Source organism: Hyla sarda, chromosome 2 (assembly GCF_029499605.1).
Source record: "Hyla sarda isolate aHylSar1 chromosome 2, aHylSar1.hap1, whole genome shotgun sequence".
In the NCBI taxonomy this organism is placed as follows: domain Eukaryota; kingdom Metazoa; phylum Chordata; class Amphibia; order Anura; family Hylidae; genus Hyla; species Hyla sarda.
The window spans coordinates 45,279,095-45,300,452 of NC_079190.1; the positions used below are offsets into that span (position 1 = coordinate 45,279,095).

A 21,358-nucleotide genomic window follows, 5' to 3' on the forward strand; every position below is an offset into this window, starting at 1 on the left:
TTTAAGAATGCATTTTAGAAAGTGTGTGGTGATGCAATAGAGCAGCGTTTCCCAACCAGAACGCCTCCAGCTTTTGCAAAACTAAAACTCCCAGCATGCCCGGACAGCCGAAGGCTGTCCGGGCATGCTGGGAGTTGTAGTTTTGCAACAGCTGGAGGCACATCACAGATATCTCACATAATAATTAAGAGGAGACTTTCTTGCAGACACAGATTAAAGTGGCGCAGTCTCGAGTCCTGCTATTACGTCTGTGCTTTGAATAGCCATTTTAAGCTTGCAAATGTGATGACCTCAGTGTGGAGCGAGCGTCATTTGTTTACTGTCACTAGTGACACAAACAAAAAGCGAGAGAGAGAGAGAGAGAGTCCCCAGCGGGTGAGCGGCTCAGCAGAATGCCGGGAATTCAAGCATCAGTCCCAGCATGTCCATGAGGTTATAGAAAAGAGAATATGGTAGATATTATCAAAGAGCAGGAACTCCTCGTCTTCATTCACAAGCGTGTGTATTTACCAGGGTGCCTCCAGCTGTTGCAAAACTACAACTTCCAGCATGCCCGGACAGGGGCGTGCGGGGAGTTGTAGTTTTGCAATAGCTGGAGGCACCCTGTTTGGGAAACACTGGTCTAGAGTGGTCCAGCGAGCGGCGTGGAGGCAGACAACAGGTCACAGTATGCCTTCTTGCAGTTCAGCCTCTGCTAGAGATAGTGAGCGGATTCACGGTCACTCCTAATGTCCAGGTACAGAAGTGTTGCCTAACCAGTGTGCCTCCAGCTGTTGCAAAACTACAACTCCCAGCATGCATAAGGTAGTCTGAAGAAGTGCAATTTATACAAGCGTGAAACAGCTGTTGCAATCCACCTGTGTCTGTGGCGTCTGGATTTAATCCTTGATCCTGTGATATTTTGTAGAGATGAGCGAACTTACAGTAAATTCGATTCGTCACAAACTTCTCGGCTCGGCAGTTGATGTCTTTTCTTTGCATAAATTAGTTCAGCTTTCAGGTGCTCCGGTGGGCTGGAAAAGGTGGATATATTCCTAGGAAAGAGTCTCCAGCCCACCTGAAAGCTGAACTAATTTATGCAGGAAAAGTCATCAACTGCCGAGCCGAGAAGTTCGTGACGAATCGAATTTACTGTAAGTTCGCTCATCTCTAATATTTTGCTTAAAGAGGTTTTCTGGTGGAAAACTTTTTTTTAAATGAACTGGTGCCAGAAAGTTAAACATATTTGTAAATTACTTCTATTTAAAATTTTCAATCTTTCCAGTACTTATAAGCAGCTGTATGCTACAGAGGAAATTCTTTTCTTTTTGAATTTCTTTTTTTGTCTTGTCCACAGTGCTCTCTGCTGACCCCTCTGTCCGTGTCAGGAACTGTCCAGAGCAGCATAGGTTTGCTATGAGGATTTTCTCCTGCTCTGGACAGTTCCTGACACGGACAGAGGTGTCAGCAGGGAGCACTGTGGACAAGACAAAAAAAAAAAAGAAATTCAAAAAGAAAAGAATTTCCTCTGTAGCATACAGCTGCTAATAAGTACTGAAAGGGTAAAGATTTTTAAATAGAAGTCATTTACAAATCTGTAACTTTCTGTCACCAGACTATTTAAAAAAAAAAAAAAAACATTTTCCACCAGAGTACCCCTTTAAGAACGGAATAAAGTAATTTTTGTATATACTTGGTGAGTGCCTACATATTCTTTAACCAACGGACTCCCATACATTGCTTGCCTTGCCCCTCAGCTACATTCATGGAGACAGGTGAAGAACAGGCAATGTAGTGAGCGTGCTGTTGGCTGTCTGGGCATGCTGGGAGTTGTAGTTTTGCAACAGCTGGAAGCACTGTAGTTGGGAAACACTGCACTGGGAAAATGAATTAAATGGGTCCTCTGGTGGAAAACTTTTTTTTTTAAATCAACTGGTGCCAGAAAGTTAAACAGATTTGTAAATTACTTCTATTAAAAATTCTTAATCCTTCCAGTACTTATTGGCTGCTGAATACTACAGAGGAAATTCTTTTTGGAAAACTGAGCTCTCTGCTGACATCATGACCACGGTGCTCTCTGCTGACATCTCTGTCCATTTTAAGAACTGTCCAGAGTAGGAGAAAATCCCCATAGCAAACATATGCTGCTCTGGACGGTTCCTAAAATGGACAGAGATGTCAGCAGAGAGCTCTGTGTTCCAAAAAGAAAATACATTTCCTCTGTAGTATTCAGCAGCTAATAAGTCCTGGAAGGATTAATATTTTTTAATAGAAGTAATTTACAAATCTGTAACTTTCTGGCACCAGTTGATTTATAAAAAAATAAAAAATAAAATAAAATAAAAAAAAAGTTTTCCACCGGAGTACACCTTTAAGTGTAATGGCAATGCATTCAGCTTTCCTGTTTATGTCCAGGCAGCAGCAACACATGCTGAGCTGCAAGACATAATGTACAATGCCACCCAGTTTATAGGAGGAAGGACTTCTGCATTTGACAGTAGTCCCTCCACATGTCAGAATTTCACCCCAAAGCATCTAAATTTTGAGGGAAATTCCCAGAATAACCGGCTTATGAGGATCAGATGTGCTCTTATCAAGTCATGATGCTTCCATAACCTATTCTAAAATGTCAGCTGAACATCATTGTGCTTCCCAAAAGGCAGCAGCTATATGGCCACCCCACACATGTGTACGATATAGATCAGTTTTTTTTAACCAGGATGCCTCCAGCTGTTGCAAAACTCCAACTCCCAGCATGCCCGGACAGCCGTTGGCTGTCCGGGCATGCTGGGAGTTGTAGTTTTGCAACAGCTGGAGGCACCCTGGTTGAAAAACACTGGTATAGAATAGATCCTACACTAGGACTATACTAACAATGGCAAATGGAAAGATCACTGCTCTGGGGCTGTTTAAAAGTTAAAAGTCTATCTAGCTAGATTTTTACCACCGTACCCCCCCCCCACCCCCCTCAACCACATTAAAAATGTAGGAAATCGCAACTGTAGAACTTTCGAGTCCGAAAAGTTTAGGGTTTTGTTCACACATCAGACTTAAAAGGTGTATTCCAGGTTTCTCTGCGATCTCCCTGCATTCTATGTGTAGCTGTGTGTGCAGTTTCGGAAACCGGCGGGCTTCCATGGTGCCATGACTAAGAACCGCACGGTTCGAAATGCGTCGGCGTTTCTGCTTGTTTTTTGGGCATCATTTTAATATGATTTAATAAAAATTTGGATTTTATGATTTTGGGAGCTGGAATTTTGGGAAAAATATATATTTTTTTTGCACCTCTGCTTTTTTGGATACTGTTCACTCCAGGAATTGCGGCTTGGACCTGTATTCCGTGCTTCCTCCACCATCTGAAATTCCTTCCTATCCAGTGATGTTCATAGGCGGTGAGCTGGTTCATTTTTCTTATTGACATCATGTTACAAGTCCATGAAGCAGTGTTTCCCAACCGATGTGCCTCCAGCTGTTGCAAAACTACAACTCTCAGCATGCCCGGACAGCCAAAGGCTGTCCGGGCATGCTTAAAGTTGTAGTTTTGCAATTGCCGGAGGCACGCTGGTTGGGAAACACTGTCATAAAACATAAAATAATAAATAAGTGTTTTACAGGACTCACCGGCTTCGGCATCTTGTCGGCACTCTTACTCTATTGGAGACGAATGATTGTCCGTTCCTGTAGAAAAGAATCATTTTAGTTAATTCAAGTTAAATTTGGCATTAAAACCCACAAATATTAAAGTACACATGTCCAAATTATGTACCCAACATCCACCACTCTCTTTTAATAAAGTGTATTAAATATTACTGTATCACAAGCAGGCAGTCAACTCAATATCAGCCGGTGACAACGATATCACAAGATTAAGGAGAATTCCATGGAATTTATCAGTGAAAAGAACGAGAAGGCAAACTTATTTTTTATATGGCTATATAACTGTGCACAAAACACACTAAATATATTTCCTATTTGCCTAATATTTATAGTAAACCCCTAATATTTACAATATAGATGTGTATATATTTACCTACTATTTATAGTAATACCTAATATTTACACTGAGTGTAGTCGATATAAAAGTAGCGCCACAACAGATATAAAGCTGCCCATACACATCGTCGGGGGCCACTGACCATCTGGGCGTCCTGACTCTACCCTGAAGGCAGATGTGGAGGCACCAGTTAGGCTGCGTTCACACGGCTGTCTAGACCCGTCCCGTAATGGACAATGTTATCCATTTGGATCCGTTATTGTTCAGTTAAAGGGGTATTCCAGGGAAAAACTTTTTTTTATAAATCAACTGGCTCCAGAAAGTTAAACAGATTTGTAAATTACTTCTATTAAAATCTTAATCCTTTCAGCACGTATGAGCTGCTGAAGTTAAGGTTGTTCTTTTCTGTCTAAGTCCTCTCTGATGACACGTGTCTCGGGGACCACCCAGTTTAGAAGCAAATCCCCATAGCAAACCTCTTCTAAACTGGGCGGTTCCCGAGACACGTGTCATCAGAGAGCACTTAGACAGAAAAGAACAACCTTAACTTCAGAAGCTCATAAGTACTGCAAGGATTAAGATTTTTTTTTAAATAAAAGTAATTTACAAATCTGTTTAACTTTCTGGAGCCAGTTGATATATATATATATATATATATATATATATATATATATATATATATATATATATATATATATATAAAAAGTTTTTTCCTGGATAACCCCTTAAATAACCAAAAAATAAAAAAAATTCTGTTCCGAGTATGCTCAGAAGTAAAAACGGATCAATAAACAGATTGAAAAAACGGATGCAAATGGATGACATTAAAGGCTCATCTGTTTTCCATAGACTTCAATTTTAAATTTACGGTATCCGTTTTTTGACGGAAGAAAAAATACTGCATGAGCCGTTTTATCTGCCTTAAAAAAACGGAAATTAGTGCAGACGGGTACAAACTGATGTAAACGGATTGTAAAAAAAAAAAAAAAATCCCATTGACATGAATGTTTTTTCCTTTTACAGCCTGCAAGAATGGAAACTGAACCGAAGGCGGAAATTAAAAAAATAAATAAAATAAACGGGGATAGACGCCCGTGTGAACGCACCCTAAGGGGGTGTTCCCCGAAACACTGCGTCCGGACTGAAGTGGCCGTGTTCACAACACCTCCCACCATGCACTATTGAAAAAGAATGTACTCTTTGCAACAAAAAATAAAAAAATTTAAGAAATAAGAAAAAGTTGGACGAACGTCTGAAACGGAGTTAATTTTTACTTCCACTTGGTTTAGAGAAGAGTGTCTTATACGGAGAGGGATAGATTTGATTTCTTTTAGTTTACAGCGCTTTCATTTTATAAGGAAAATGATCATTCTGTTCCCCCCACACTAAATGCAATACACCGGGTTATAGTGCGGATAAACAGGAGACCGATGAGGGGTTAATGGGTTAAATACGTACCTGCACTCTATAGATCTGTCCCTCCGAAGATCTTCTTCCATCTTCATGGAATTGCGCGCTGGAGGCGGGCCCGCTGGATCAATAGGAGTATCCATTGCTGCAGGTCATGTGAGCGTTGCGCCGACTAAGTGCTCATGTGACCCACGACAATGAATATTCAAACTGAATCGGCGGGCCCGCCTCCAGCGCGCAATTCCCTGAGAATGGAAGAAGATCTTCGGAGGGGCAGATCTCTAGAGTGCAGGTACGTATTTAACCCATTAACCCCTCATCAGTCTCTTGTTCACCCGCACTATAACCCGGGGTGTATTGGTGGCTGAACAGATTTCCTTCAAAAGATAGAGGTGGAAGGTATAGAATGATAAGACAATGGGGGAGATTTATCAAAACCTGTGCAGAGGAAGAGTGGTGCAGTTGCCCATAGCAACCAATCAGATTGCTTCTTTCATTTTCCACAGGCCTCTTTAGAGGCCTGTGGAAAATGAAAGAAGCAATCTGATTTGATTAGAGGCCTGTGGAAAATGAAAGAAGCGATCTGATTGGTTGCTATGGGCAACTGCACCACTCTTCCTCTGCACAGGTTTTGATAAATCTCCCCCAATGTGTTTAAACATGCGCGATCAAAGGTTTAAAAAAACAAAAAAACATTAATGTCCGTTTGTAACGGGGCCTCTTCAGTAGTGTGAAAAAAGCCTTAGGAGGCGAAGACCCTGACCACAAAAGAACGAGCCAGACAAAAGTTGTCGCTTATCGCTTTTTTTTATAAAAAAAAAAATAGTGGGTGCCAGCAGAACATGTTGGTGCTAGGACCGCTCAGAAGCACTGTCTCCATAGACGGCAATGCATTTCTGAGCAGATTAAGTAATTCCGGGGCAGATGTTTCCGCCGCTGAAATTCTGTAGTGTACACAGTGCAGCAGAATCCTATTGAAAACAATGGGACTCTGCTGCAATGGAATTTCCCAGCTTAAATTTTTCTTACGGATTCCCCTTGGAAATTTAGTTGTGTGAACACATGGAATCCGTGTAGATTTGCTCAACTCTACTTAGAACACCGTGGATGAATGAGACCCTACATTTTGGAGCCCACCTAGTTGTCATGTCTTTGCACCTTTCAGGGCCATCTACTGATAAGTACAGGTATAGAACATTCTGCAGGGGGGACCATAGGAGCGGCCATAATGTATTGTTTTGCCTGCACTGCTCTTGTAAAACCTCTCATGGCCTGAATAAATTGGGGGATGATGTGTGAACCTATTTATAAATGGCCGCCGGGCACAGGAGCCACTGATGTTATTTACAGCCTGGCAGCTGCACTTGGCACCAGCTCTGATCTCGTCAGTCCTCCCTGTTTTTGGCTATCAGGCCTGTACAGAAGGCACCGTGGCAAAGAACTGACTTAGACATGAAGATATAGAAACGGTATAATTCAACATTAACCCCTTAAGTGACCAGCCAATTTCCATAACAAAAAACTCCCAATCAATTCCATAAGGGATACAGAAAGCACGAAACATGGCGAGCTCAGCTGCCTCCATAACTCCAATATCCCAGTATCCCCTATATGTCAAAATCCCAGGGGTCCCCAGAGGTGGATTCCACCTCTATCAGACTTGCATGACATACCTTGTAGATCAGTGTTTCCCAACCAGCATGCCTCCAGCTGTTGCAAAACTACAACTCCCAGCCTTAGATCTGTCTGGGCATGCTGGGAGTTGTAGTTTTGAAACAGCTGGAGGCACCCTAGTTGGGAAACACTGACCTAAGTACTATTTCCCACTAGGGTCCTTTTATCGTCGCAGTCTGATGTGTAAAGTAAAGCTTAGTTTACCTGAATTGATGTAATACTCTACCATTCACAGGGTTCTTTATGTAGTATGTACATACATTTCTGCAAAGCCCCATTCACATGAATTCAAGACAAATCTGCTGCATGTGAATATATCCTAAAAGGAGTGTTCTGTGGTATATTCAGGCAGAGCCAGGACTCAATCTCATACGAGGACTATAGTTCCGGACCCACATCCCAAACTGTACCCCACCCCTGAAGGCAGTGTCAGTGCGCAAGTGGGAACCGATCTGTTCTTTCCTACTTGAAACCAGTGAAATAAGTATTTGTTCCTTTATCAGTCAGCAAGATTTCTGTCTCGCAGGTGTCTTTCAGGGTGCATTCACACTACGTTTTGGGCATACGGCAGACCCCAGTCGCTTCCCATTCATTCAACTGAGCCGGCCGCAGCTGGGAGCTGTAGTTTTGAAACAGCTGAAGGCGCCCTGCTTGGGAAATGCTGACTTAGGTGCTGGTCTGTATAACATCTATGGATGTACACACTTTTTTTTCATAATGTGCTTAAAATGTAAAAATTTATAATCACTTATAAAATATTTTTTATTAAACAAATACTTAAAGGGGTACTCCACCCCTATACATCTTATCCCCTATCCAAAGGATAGGGGATAAGATGTCTGATCGCGTGGGTCTTACCGCTGGGGATCCCCTCAATGCAAGTCTATGGGAAGGGGCCTCCCATAGACTTGCATTGAGGGGACGGGGCGTGATGTCACACGGGGGACAAGTCGTGACGTCATGGACTTCCGTTCCGGTGGTCGGGACCCAGACCCTCCAGCGCTTCCAGAGCAGAAACAGGTGGGTGCCGCATGCTGTATTGCAGGGATCCCCAGTGGCGGGACCCCCCGCGATCAGACATCTTATCCCCTATCCTTTGGATAGGGGATAAGATGTCTAGGGGTGGAGTACCCCTTTAAAAAAGCTATTAAAATGTGGCAGAAAACTTTGCGACAAGTATATGACATTTCCACCAGTGAGTGACACACGAGTCCCCAGGAAAAGACTGTCAGCTGCTGGTGAAGCTCCTGCGTGTTCTCCTCAGGGCACAGGATATACATCCGGCTCAGCCAGGGTCCTGAGAACACATGACAACACACATTGGCCTTCTATGTAAGAGGAAACAATGGTGGCTGCTGCGCTCCAGGGGTGAGACACCGAAATCTGTGCTGCATCCCAGTCATCCCTATGACAGTCCAGGGTGAGGGGCGGCTGCTCATGTTACCTTTCCATACAGTAGTGTTGTCAGTGTGAGTGCACACTCCACTGCCAGGGAGACCACCATGTTGTGTGATGGGATGGAAATTCTTCCAATTGTAACATACAACAGTGTTCCCCAACCGGTGTGCCTCCAGGTGTTGCAAAACAACAATAACTCCCAGCAGCCAAAAGCCGTCCAGGCATGCTGGGAGTTGTAGTTTTGCAACATCTGGAGGCCCGCTGTTTGGGAGAACACTGTAATAATTTAATTAGGGAGGATGCCTTGTAAATCACAAACATATGCTGCCTTTACTATACATCCTTTCTGAAGGGCTCCCTATGGGGAGGGCAGACAATGATGAGCGCCACTATGTAAGGGCCGGCTGTTTATTTTCTGTGCGCGCTCATTGCCCTATGTGTATACAACATGGCAGAGAGCCGCACATCTGTCTGCCCGACACCGGAGAAGCCTGTCTACCATCAGAGCGACACACAGCCTAAACAAATCATCCATGTACTCTGTACACAACGCCTTACATCATATTATTGCTTCAGCCACAAAAAGCCACTTTATTAATAATTCATTACAATGAAGCTGCAACTAATTTGTATCAAAGAGCAAATCCATCAGGAGCTCTGCAGCGGACGTAGATCTTCGGTATCAGGGCACTAAGATCTGCGCGGTCATTCTTTACTTAAAGGGGTATTCCAGGATTTATTTATTTTTTGACTAGGCTGTAAAGTTAGTGTAGTTCATAGTATATTGTATATAGTATTATCATTTTCACCCCAATATTTATTTTTAAAAGCATACAAAATGACTTCTCAGATTTTTCCCAGGTTGCAATGCAGCAGAGACCTGACTCACTAGTCAGCTGATGACAGGGAGCCTGTCTGCTTCAATGGGTGGAGCGATCGCTTGGTGGGAGAGAGATCAGTCTGCAACAGCTGTAAGCACCCTGATTGAAAACCACAGGTCTTTTGAATGGATGCAGCTCATTTATGTTTCAGTGGGTGGGGTGGCTGATGTGTGGGAGGGAGGAAAATGGAATTTGCAGTCAAAAAAGAAAAACTGAAACAGGAAATACCAGTTCACAAAAAGCTAGCCACAGTGTTATGGTAATCCACAACATAGACATTTAGCTCCAAGACAAGCGCAGATCCTTCCTAAGCATGTCCATTACTGTCTGCCAGGTACATACTAAAATCACTTTATGGTGGAGAACCCCTTTAAAGCATACCTGTCATTTCAGGAGACTTCATGATAAGCGGCCCTGTGTGTACATGAGGAATAGCACTAGTTCTGTCCATTATATAATTTGTATATGGCATTTTTCATCAGATTTCTGCTCTGCAGGCTCCATCTACAATTTGCAGTTCTCCCAGAGCTGGTGGGCGGATCCTTTCAGTACTTATTAGCTGCTGAATACTACAGGAAATTATTTTCTTTTTGTAACACAGAGCTCTCTGCTGACATCACGAGCACAGTGCTCTCTGCTGACATCGCTGTCCATTTTAAGAATTGGAAGCCAGTTGTCACGCCCCCTCCCAAAGGCTTGCATTGATGGGGCGGAGTATGACATCACACGGGGGAGGGGCCGTGACGTCACAATGCTCCGGCCCCGTGATCGCCAGTAATCAGACCCGGAGCGAACATGCTCCGGGGACTGATTGTAACGGCGTGCTGCGTGCAAGTTCACGGGGGTCCCCAGTATGGATCGACCGATTATCGGTTTGGCCGATATTCACAATTTTGGACATTATCGGTATTGGCAATTACCTTGCCGATAATGCCCCGCCCCCCGGCCAGAGACGACCATCGCTGCCAGATGCCCCATTGCCTCCCCATCCTCTGGCCACATACCACCGCCGCTGCCCCATTGTCTCCCCCCATCCTCTGCCCAAATATTGCCGCCGCTGCCCATTGCCTCCCCCCATTCTCTGCCCACATACTGCCGTGCCCCCTATCCCCGGTGTTATAATTAACTGTTCCCAGGGTCCGAGCTACTTCTGGCTCCAGCGCAGGACGCCGACGGAGCCAGAAATATCGAAGCACCACGATCATAACAGCGTGCTATTAGCCACGGGTCCCGACCCGCTGTGGCCCCGCGTTATTGAACGGGAGCGGACTCCTGGCGTACAGCTATGCCCTGAGTCCTTAAGAGTTTAAAAAAATCTTAATCCTTCCAGTACCTGTTAGCGGCTGTATCCTACAGAGGAAATTCTTTTCTTTCTGGATTTCTTTTCTGTCAGACCACAGTGTTCTCTGATGACACCTCTGTCCATGTCAGGAACTGTCCAGAGCAGCATAGGTTTGCTATGGGGAATTTTTCCTGTCATGGACAGAGGTATCAGCAGACCACACTGTGGTCAGACAGAAAATAAATCCAAAAAGAAAAAAGAATTTCCTCTGTAGTATACAGCCGCTAATAAGTACTGGAAGGATTAAGATTTTTTAATAGAAGTAATTTACAAATCTGTTTACCTTTCTGGTACCAGTTGATCAAAAAATAAAAAATAAATAAAATAAAAAGTTTTTCACCGGAGTACCCCTTTAATGCCATTCAGAGGAAAGCAGGGATGGCTGAAGTACCATGGCCCCTTCAAAAACCTTACTTGCAAGAGTCAAACCCCTTTGGCCTTGGGGTACTCAGTTACTTTAAAACGTATCCCTTACTGCAGGATAGGGAAGAAGTGCCTGACCTCAGCGATCTCTAGTAAGGGGCCCTCGGCTCTAACTGTGAATGGAGCGGCGTGTTGGCATGTGCTCCATGCATTGTCTATGGGAGAACCAGAGATACATGAGCCCTGTTCTCTCCCATAGACAGTGCATTGAGCACGTGGAGCCAGTGGGGTACCGCATTTATTTTCAGCAACCTCGGAGGCCAAAACTGCTAAGCTTTAGGTGCCAAAGAGAGATTCAAAGCAGCCCCCCAAACACTATAAGGGTTTACGTACAGCATTTGTCTCCCACCCACAGGATAGGTCAGTGTTTCCCAACCAGGGTGCCTCCAGCTGATGCAAAACTACAACCCCCAGCATGCCCGGACAGCCAACGGCTGTCCGGGCATGCTTGGGGTTGTAGTCTTGCAACAGCTGGAGGCACCCTGGTTGGGAAACATCGGGATAGGTAATGTATGATCACTGCTAGAGATGAGCGAACTTACAGTAAATTCGATTCGTCACGAACTTCTCGGCTCGGCGGTTGCTGACTTTTCCTGCATAAATTAGTTCAGCTTTCCGGTGCTCTCGTGGGCTGGAAAAGGTGGATACAGTCCTAGGAGACTCTTTCCTAGGACTGTATCCACCTAAGAACTTGAGTCACTTGAAATGTTTCGGCGATTGTGTCCCATTTGCTGATTGAGTCAATAAAGTGTTCTCTTTTAATGCATCGCTTGAGCTGACAAAGTTTTTCAGGAATACACCGAGTATTAAACAAAAGAGCGAGACCTTTTACAGACATCACGAATCAACAAGAGATCCCCAGGATGTCCCCATCTGTTCCCTCACATTGTCCTCTTCCTCTGACAGTCAAGGTAGAGAACAAAAAGTGGAGGGCCGCTATGTGCTGGAGGAAACAAGACGACTCCTTGGGTCTATAATCATGACGTTCTATACAATCCCATCCTACTCCGACACACACAGGGGAGGCGGATGGGGTGAGAAGACAAGAGGAGAAGAACCTCTGATGGTTTCCTGCTGTGCTGCTTTATATTCTGTGTCTTCCCATCGTAAAGATACATTTAGCTGAAGCCAAAACTCAAGTGAATGGGGGCTGAGCTGCAATACCAGTCACATACCATGGGCAAGAGCAGCGCTGTTCCTAGGAGAGAAAACTCAAACAAGACACTTGTTTCTTAAATTCAGAAATATCTCTTTTGGAATTTTGTTTTATATTATTATTATTATTATTATTATTATTATTTTGTTTTAATTATTATATTATATTTTTTTTTATTATTATATTATTTTATTTTTAATATTATTTTATTATTTTATTTGTATTATATTATATATTATTTTATTATTATTTATTATTATTCTTCTTACTATTATTATTACTACTTATTATTACTATTATTATTATCCCATTGTGCCTGGGCAGCAAACAGTGATTATCTGCCTGTCGGGGTTACACTGAGTGCAGTGCTATGTAACTGGCCCAGGCACCTTACATGACACTGCGCTCAGCCTATCACCGGCAGAGAAGGGACATAGCTGCGGCCGCCGATACGCTGACTGTGCACACGGAAGCAGGAAGAAGACCGGTAACGGAGGACTTAAGAGCTATATCAGCTCAACAGGGGAGCGGTGGAAGGTGAGTTAAAGGGGTACACCACCAGCAAGCGTCCGGAACATTTAGCTCCAAACGCTAAGGGGGGTGGGGTGGGGCTACAAGGGGAGTTTGGTTTCGGGGAGCGGGGTCACCCCCCCTCGTGATGTCAGGCCAGGCCCCCTCAATGCAAGCCTATGGGAGGGGGCGTGACTGCCGCTATGCCCCCTCCCATAGACTTGCATTGAGGGCGTGGTGTCACAAGGGGGCGTGGCCGACACCCGCAGCGCATACAGCATTTGGAACTAAGTGTTCTGAACGCTTTCAATAGAGTTGAGTGAACTTACAGTAAATTGGCCCGTAGTGAACCTCGCAGCTCAGCTGTTGATTACTTTAGTCTACGTAAATTAGTTCAGCTTTCTAAGGGCTCTGGTTGCCTGGAAAAGTCCGGGATGACAGTCTTATGTCTCCTAGGTCTGTATCCACCTTTTCCATTCAACTGGAGCCCTTGGAAAGCTGAACTTATTTATGCCGACAAAAGTAATCAACAGCCGAGCTGCGAGGTTCATTACGAGCCAATTTACTGTAAGTTCACTCAACTCTAGCTTCCACATCAAATTGGTGCCAGAAAGTTATACAGATTTGTAAATTACCTAAAAAATCTTAATCCTTGCAATACTCAGCTGCTGTATGCTGCAGTGGTCTCCAAACTGTGGACCATCAGATGTGGCAAAACTACAACTCCCAGCATGCTTTTAATGGGATTCTGCTGCACGGGGGCCCACTGTGGAATTTCCGTGGCAGCAATTAGCATGAAAATTCTAATTCTAACCTCTGCAGAAAATGCAAAGGCATTGTCGTCTATAACAGTGTTTCCCAACCAGAGTGCCTCCAGCTGTTGCAAAACTACAACACCCAGCATGCTCGGACAGCCTTCGGCTGTCAGAGCATGCTGGGTGTTGTAGTTTTGCAACAGCAGGAGGCACCCTGGTTGGGAAACACTAACCTATAAGCATGACCACCACCACTCTAGAGACATATAATGGAAATACATAAGGGGAACACAAGCTTGGTGCCCCAACGCCTTTCCACAAGTGGCCTAAATCTAAGTTTTCCCAGGAATTAAATCATGGATATAAGAAATAAACCTTACAAAATGACTCTCACAGACGCCTCTGGGGGCCACTCCGGCACAACACAAAGGCCGCAGGTTCACAGCCGCTCTTTATATCCGTGGCTGGAAATAGTCCTGACCTAGCAGCGCCCTGTTTCCTCTCTATTTATATACAGGAATCCTACTATTCCCGCACCGCGCCACTTCCCTTCATTATGTGCGAGAGGCCAGCGCTAATCACGTGACCCGTACAGACAATACAGATTTGTCCTCATTTGGTAATCTGCTAAAAAGGTCTCTCTCCTTCTGTCTGTTTGTGATACAATCACATCAAAGCTCCCATAGTGGTCATCTCCCAGCTTTACGATGGCCCTGAATGGAAGATATTGAAGCAAGGGATATCCCGATGGCTATACAGGAAGACCTGCAATTTAGGAAACTGGGATAACTGGGTGTAAACCGGTGGGCACCACCCGGAGTCGGGGGTTAAAGTAGAGCAAAATTTACCCCTGAAATTTAAAGTCCAATTGACAAAAGGCAAATTCCATAAATGAGAGTCTACCACAGCGGACATAACTGAAGTCAATGGAATCTGATGCGGATTTTCTGCTGTGGAAAATATGCCATTGACGTCTTGCAGGAAGTGCGGGCAGCGACAGTCAAGGTGAGAATCAGTCGGCGCTAGGACCACACAGGCATTGCTGTTCCCATAGGCGGCTATGTCTGCGTTCTGGATTCCGCAAGATCATCAAACATGTTTAACCCCTTAAGGACTCAGGGGGTTTTCCATTTTTGCACTCTAATTTTTTCCTCCTCACCTTGAAAAAAATCATAACTCATTCAATTTTGCACCTAAAAATCCATATGATGGCTTATTTTTTACGCCACCAATTCTACTTTGTAATGACGTCAGTCATTTTACCCAAAATTCTACGGCAAAACAGAAAAAAAATCATTGAGACACAAAAAAATAAAATAAAAAATGGCATTTTGTAATTTTGGGGGCTTCCGTTTCTACGCAGTACATTTTTCGGTAAAAATGACACCTTATCTTTATTCTGTAGGTCCATACGATTAAAATGATGCCCTACTTATATACCGTATTTTTCGTCCTATAGGACGCACCGGCGTATAAGACGCACCCAATTTATAGGTGCAAAATCAAAAAAAAAAAAAAATAAAGATTTTGAACCCAATAGTGGTCTTCAACCTGCGGACCTCCAGATGTTGCAAAACTACAACTCCCAGCATGCCCGGACAGCCGTTGGCTGTCCGGGCATGCTGGGAGTTGTAGTTTTGCAACATCTGGAGGTCCGCAGATTGAAGACCACTGCATAGGAGGTAATACTCACGTGTCCCCGCCGCTCCGGACCCGTCACCGCTGCCCTGGATGTCGCTCCATCGCTGTCGCCATGTCCCCGTCGCTCCGGAACGTCTCTGCTGCCGGCCGGGTATCCTCACTCTCCGTTGCCGCCATCACGTCGTTACGCACGCCGACGCACGTACGCGACGACGTGATGACGAGGAAGGAGAGCGCCGGCCATACAGGGGATCCCTGAACGGAGAAGACACCGAGGAGGCAGGTAAAGTCCCTCCCGGTGTCCTGTAAGCACTAACCCGGCTATTCAGTCGTGCTGTTCGGGACCGCCGCGGTGAAATCACGGCGGTCCCGAACAGCCCGACTGAACAGCCAGGTTAGTGTCACTTTCCCTTCAGACGCGGCGGTCAGCTTTAATCACCGCGTCTGAAGGATTAATACAGGACATCACCGCGATCAGTGATGTCCTGTATTAGCCGCGGGTCCCCGGCCGCTGATGGCCGCAGGGACCGCCGCGATAGGGGTGTATTCGCCGTATAAGACGCACCGACTTTTCCCCCCCCACTTTTGGGTTAGAAAAAGTGTGTCTTATATGGCGAAAAATACGGTAGGTTTCATTTTGTCGGACTTCTGAAAAAAATCATAACTAAATGCAGGAAACTTTATACGTTTAAAATTGTCATCTTCTGACCCCTATAACTTATTTTTTCGCGTATGGGGTGGTATGATCTGAAATTTTTAGCGGTACAATTTTTGTATTGATTGGACTCGTTGATTGCTTTTTATAAATTTTTTCATGATATACAAAGTGACAAAAAATACTCTATCTTGGAATTTTTTGCGCGTACGCCATTGACCGTGCAGTTTATTTAACTATATATTTTTATAATTCGAACATTTCCACATGCGGGGATCCCACATATGTTTATTTTTATTTACACTGTTTTGTTAGTTTTTTAAAAGTGGAAAAGGGGGGTGATTCAAACTTTTATTAGGGGAGGTGTTAAATGATCTTTATTCACTTTTTTTTCACTTTTTTTTTGCAGTGTTATAGCTCCCCTAGGGACCTATAACACTGCACACACTGATCTTTTACAATGATCACTGGTTTCTCATAGGAAACCATTGATCAATGATTCTGCCGCTTGAATGCTCATGCCTGGATCTCAGGCACTGAGCAGTCATTTGGCGATCGGACACCAGGAGGCAAGCTAAGAGACCCTCCTGCTGTGTCTCAGCTGTTCGGGATGCCGCGGCGATCCGGAACAGCCCCCTGAGCTAGCCGGCAACGTTTTGGTTTCACTTTAGATGGGGCGTTCAACTTTGAAAGCAGCGTCTAAAGGGTTAATAGCGCGCAGCACTGGTCACAGGTGCTGCCGCCGCTTCTCTCCCCTTGGCTATCGGCGCCGCTGCCCCATTGCCTCCCCCATCCCTGGTTGTATAATTACCTGTTGCGCTACTTCTGGCCTCTGGTGTGGCATCCCCCGCGTCGTTGCTATGCGCTGCGAGACGCAATGACGAGTGACGTCTTCAACGTGACGTCACTCGTCATTGCGCAGCGCATAGCAACGACGCAGGGGAAGCCACACCGGAGGCCAGAAGCAGCGCAACAGGTAATTATACAACCAGGGATGGGGGAGGCAATGGGGCAGCAGCGCCGATAGCCATGGGGAGATAAGCGGCGGCAGCAGGGCTCTAGACCCCAGGAAAAGCAGGGAGAGAAGCGGGCAGTGACGGCCTCTCTCCCCCTGCCTTTCCTGGGGGCTTGTGCGGGGTCAGAAAAACCGGGGATGGTGGGAGGCAATGGGGCAGCGACGCCGGCAGTCTCTGGACCCCAGGACAGGCAGGGGCAGAGAATCGGGCAGCCTAAAAAATGCGTGTTATACGCCGATAAATACGGTATTTAAATTATCGGACAAAAATGCCCCTTTCGGCATTTTCAGTTGAGTGAATTTTCCGCCGATAATTTCGGTGGGCATGGCTTAACCCTTTCCCAACCCATGACATAACAGGGCAATGTCTGCTGCTATACTGGGAGTTGTAGTTTTGCAACAGCTGGAGGCTCACTGGTTCGAAAACACCAACATAGACCTAAACAAAGAAAGGTTTATTACCTTAATGACGCAGGAAATTTATATTTCTTTTTTATATTCTCTCCAGGAGCCATAACGTTTAATGTTTCCCTCCCCCCCCCCCCCCCCCCCATCTACAGAGTCATATGAGGGTTTTTGTTTGTAAATTGTAATGATGCATTTCATGTTACTATGAAATATAGTGCAAAACTGAAAAAATTATATATTTTTGAGGTGAAATTTTACTGCTGTTCACTGTGCGGTAAAATGTGACATATCTGTATTCCTCAGGTAGGTACTTCTACAACAATGGCCGAGTTGTATAGTTTCCATTACACTCCCCGGATGAAGCAGTAAGCGAAATGTCTGGTTCAGATTATTTAGGACCGATACGATAATCTGTGAACTTTCAGGCCGATAGCTTATACCGGAATATCGGTATAAGTTATCGGCGGTCTCTGGTTGGGGCATTATCGGCAAGGTAATTGCAGATACCGATAACATCCAAAATCATGAATATCGGCCAAACCGATAATCGGTTGATCCCTAGTGGCTACCCAGGTATACTTCTTCCCACTGTGGTTATATATGCACTATTGTTTATTTATGTGTGTATGGAGTATATAATTACTGTCTCTTGATCCACTTTCTCATATGGGCTTTGTCCCAGGTTGTAGGGATAGACTTTAAAGGGGATCTACCATGCAGTACCCACCTGTAGCGGCTTCCAGAACCGATGGAGGTCCTCAGGCTGAGTCCATCTCGACCAACGGGACGGAAGATCGTGACGTCACGACCCCTCCCCCGTGTGACGTCACAGCTGTCACGCCCCCTCCCATACAATTGCATTGAGGGGCGGGGTGGAGTCGTGACGTCACGATCTTCCGTCCCGGTTGTCGAGATGGACTCAGCCTGAAGACCTCCGGCGGTTCCGGAAGCCGCTACAGGTGGGTGCTGCATGGTAGATCCAGGGGGTCCCCAGCGATCCGACATCTTATCCCCTATCCTTTGGATAGGAGATAAGATGTCTAGGGGCGGAGTACCCCTTTAACATGCCTTCCCTTGCACTTTTATATATGTATTATTTATTCTAAGCCAACGTTTTTAGTTCTGGCCCATTGGGACCATCTTTATTGTAATTGTTTTCCATTTCACACACTGTGTTTTTTGTTCTTCTTTGTTTGCAGCTTATGTAGTGTGGGATCAGTCACCCATTGGGGTTATTGTATAACTATTAGTTTCCATTATGTTTAACTACAAAAAAAAAAAAATTAAAATAAAAATAAAAAGTTATATCTATAGACATATCTTTCTCTTGATCTATATATCATATAGACAAACACACGATACACGGTTTTTAAATCAATTTTTTTTACCTCTAACTTTACTTTTCTGTCTATGAATAAAAAAAAATGGACCCCCACAATTTGCAGTTTTTTTATTGCCATCGATTGAACTTTTTTGATCACTTTTTAAATGTTTTTTTTTTTATTATTATTTTTATTTGGTTGCGTTTTTTCATTTGTTTTTATTTTTATTTAAAATGTTAAATAATTTTGCTGTTCAGTCTTTACCCCTGAGAAGGACCGGTGTCCTCTTCCCTCCTAGACTTTGGGCTGACTTTAGTGCAGTTATGTGACAGTTGTTTATATTGGCTCTTACTTGAGCAATTTATGTGCAATTGTTTCTCTCTCTGTATTTATTTTGTATTTATTGCTCCTACTATTTGGCACTTTAGTAGCAGTGTCACTGTTATTTACCTATGCTCTACCTAGTATTTATACTGTGTGTTGATATTGAATTAACACCCTGACTATGATTGGGGGTATTTGTTATCTTATTTATTCAGTATAGCTCTGCAGTTATTGTGGTTTTTTGCAGGGTGTGATATAGCTTCTGTTATATCCATGTGCTGGTGTGTTACTGTTTATATTTTTCGTCTGCTCTTTTGCTTGATTTATTTATTTATATTTTTTACATTTGAAGTTGTGCACTTTATTTCTTGCTGTCTTTCTTTTTACGATTATTTGCCATGCAGTTTAATTAACAATATATTTAGGGCGCGTTCACACACTGGTAGCAAGTTTCCCGCTGCGAGTTACGCTGCCATTGATTTAAATGGGTCCGCGGACAGTCCGCAAATCTGACACTATTGCGGACTGTATGTGGACCCATTCAAATCAATGGTAGTGTAACACGCAGCAGGTTTCCCGCAGCGTGAAACCTGTTGCTAGTATTATCGTGTGAACGCCCCCTCAAATAGGGAACATACTTCTAGGGGAGAGGGAAGGTATAGGCTGTAGGCAATTCCCCAGCTAGCTTTAGGATGCATTGACACTCTACTTTTGTCACTGTCCCATCGTCGGCAGGACATTCCCTGTTTATACAGGACACTGGGGGAGATTTATCTAAACCTGTCCAGAGAGGAAGTTGCTGAGTTGCCCATAGCAACCAATCAGCTTTCACTTTTGAAAAGGCCTGTGAAAAATGAAAGAAGCGATCTGATTGGTTGCTAGGGGCAACTGGTCAACTTTTCCTTTGGACAGGTTTTGATAAATCTCCCCCAATGTGCGTATAATGATCCTCCTGTATCTCCGGCACTCCTATAGACAATGAATGGAACGCATGCCAACATGCCGCTCCATGCACAATGAGAGGTGGGGCCGTTCTAGAGATCGCGGGTGATCCCAACAGTCAGACCCCCGACCCTATCTCCCCTGTAGATAGGGGATACGTTTTAAAGTACCCCTTTAAGTTAAAGGGGTTATCCAGAAAAAAACATAATATATTAGAGATAGATAGAGATAGATATATATATATATATATATATATATATATATATATATATATATATATATATATATATATATATATACATACATATATATATACATATCGCTATATATCTCTATCTATATATATATCTCTATCTATATATCTCTATCTCAACTGGCTCCAGAAAGTTAAGCATTTGTAAATTACTTCTATTAAAAAATCCTAATCCTTTCAGTACTTATGAGCTGCTGAAATTGAGTTCTTTTCTATTTAAGTGCTCTCTGATGACACGTCTCGGGAACCACCCAGTTTAGAAGCAAATCCTCATAGCAAACCTCTTCTACTCTGTGCAGTTCCCAAGACAAGCAGAGATGTCAGCAGAGATCACTGTTGCCAGACAAAACAACTCAAGTTCAGCAGCTGATAAGTACTGAAAGGATTAAGATTTTTTTAACAGAATTAACTTTCTGGAGCCAGTTGATATTATAAAAAAAAAAATAAAAAAATAAAAAAAAAAAATACCCCTTTAACTATAATGTAAGACTAAAGACAAAGAGACCATTACGACCATGCAGGTTCGACAGGCGATCCTATTCTAATGTCTTTTCCAGTCTGAGCAGTAAAATGATTTTAACATACTAGAGTAATTCCAGAAGGCAGTGTTATACCATACTGTCTGCCCTCAATACTTAGGTCAGTGTTTCTCAACCACTGTGCCTCCAGCTGTTTCAAAACTACAACTCCCAGCATGCCCGGACAGCCGTTGGCTGTCCGGGCATGCTGGGAGTTGTAGTTTTGAAACAGCTGGAGGCACCCTGGTTGGGAAACACTGACTTAGGCTGGGTTCACACCACCTTTTTGCAATAAAGTTCCCGTATACATTTTCAATGTGGAACCGTATTGAAAACCGTATGCATTGACTATTGAAAACCATATGCCAAACGATGCATCGGGTTGTGTCAGTTTTGTCTCTTGTACGGTTTTATCAGTTTTTTCCCCCATACCCAAAACCGTAGCCTAACGGTTTTTGGTCTGGGTGAAAAAAAAAAAAAAAAACATCTGATTTGCACCATACGGTTTTTGACACCGAAAGTTCTGTTTTATTTTTTTTATTTTTTTTGCAATTTCAATCCAACAAGTGAAACTTTATTCATAATGGAGTGAAAAGTTAAAAACGGATGCAACAGACCATTTTTTATTTTTTATTTTTTTTACAAACTGTGTACGGTTTTCAACCGTGTACGGGTTAAAGTTTGTACACACGTTTTGATCCAGTTTAGTCCAGTTTTGGGGAATCCGTTTTTCATTAAAAACCTGATACGGGAACTTT

The 21,358-nt window shown here is 43.8% G+C and overlaps 1 protein-coding gene across 3 annotated transcripts in view; it reads right to left on the reverse strand.

The window, feature by feature from the left end:
- Positions 1-21,358, reverse strand: part of RDX (radixin) — a 125,336-nt gene that overhangs the window by 80,280 nt on the left and 23,698 nt on the right. For 2 of the 3 annotated variants that reach the window (XM_056561681.1, XM_056561680.1), the window contains exon 2: positions 3,601-3,657. In XM_056561681.1, the coding sequence (XP_056417656.1) occupies positions 3,601-3,612 (12 nt within the window). In that variant the 5' untranslated portion in view covers positions 3,613-3,657. Of the gene's footprint in view, positions 1-3,600; positions 3,658-5,821; positions 5,845-21,358 lie in introns of those variants that run through there. The other variant, XM_056561682.1, reaches the window with a different exon arrangement.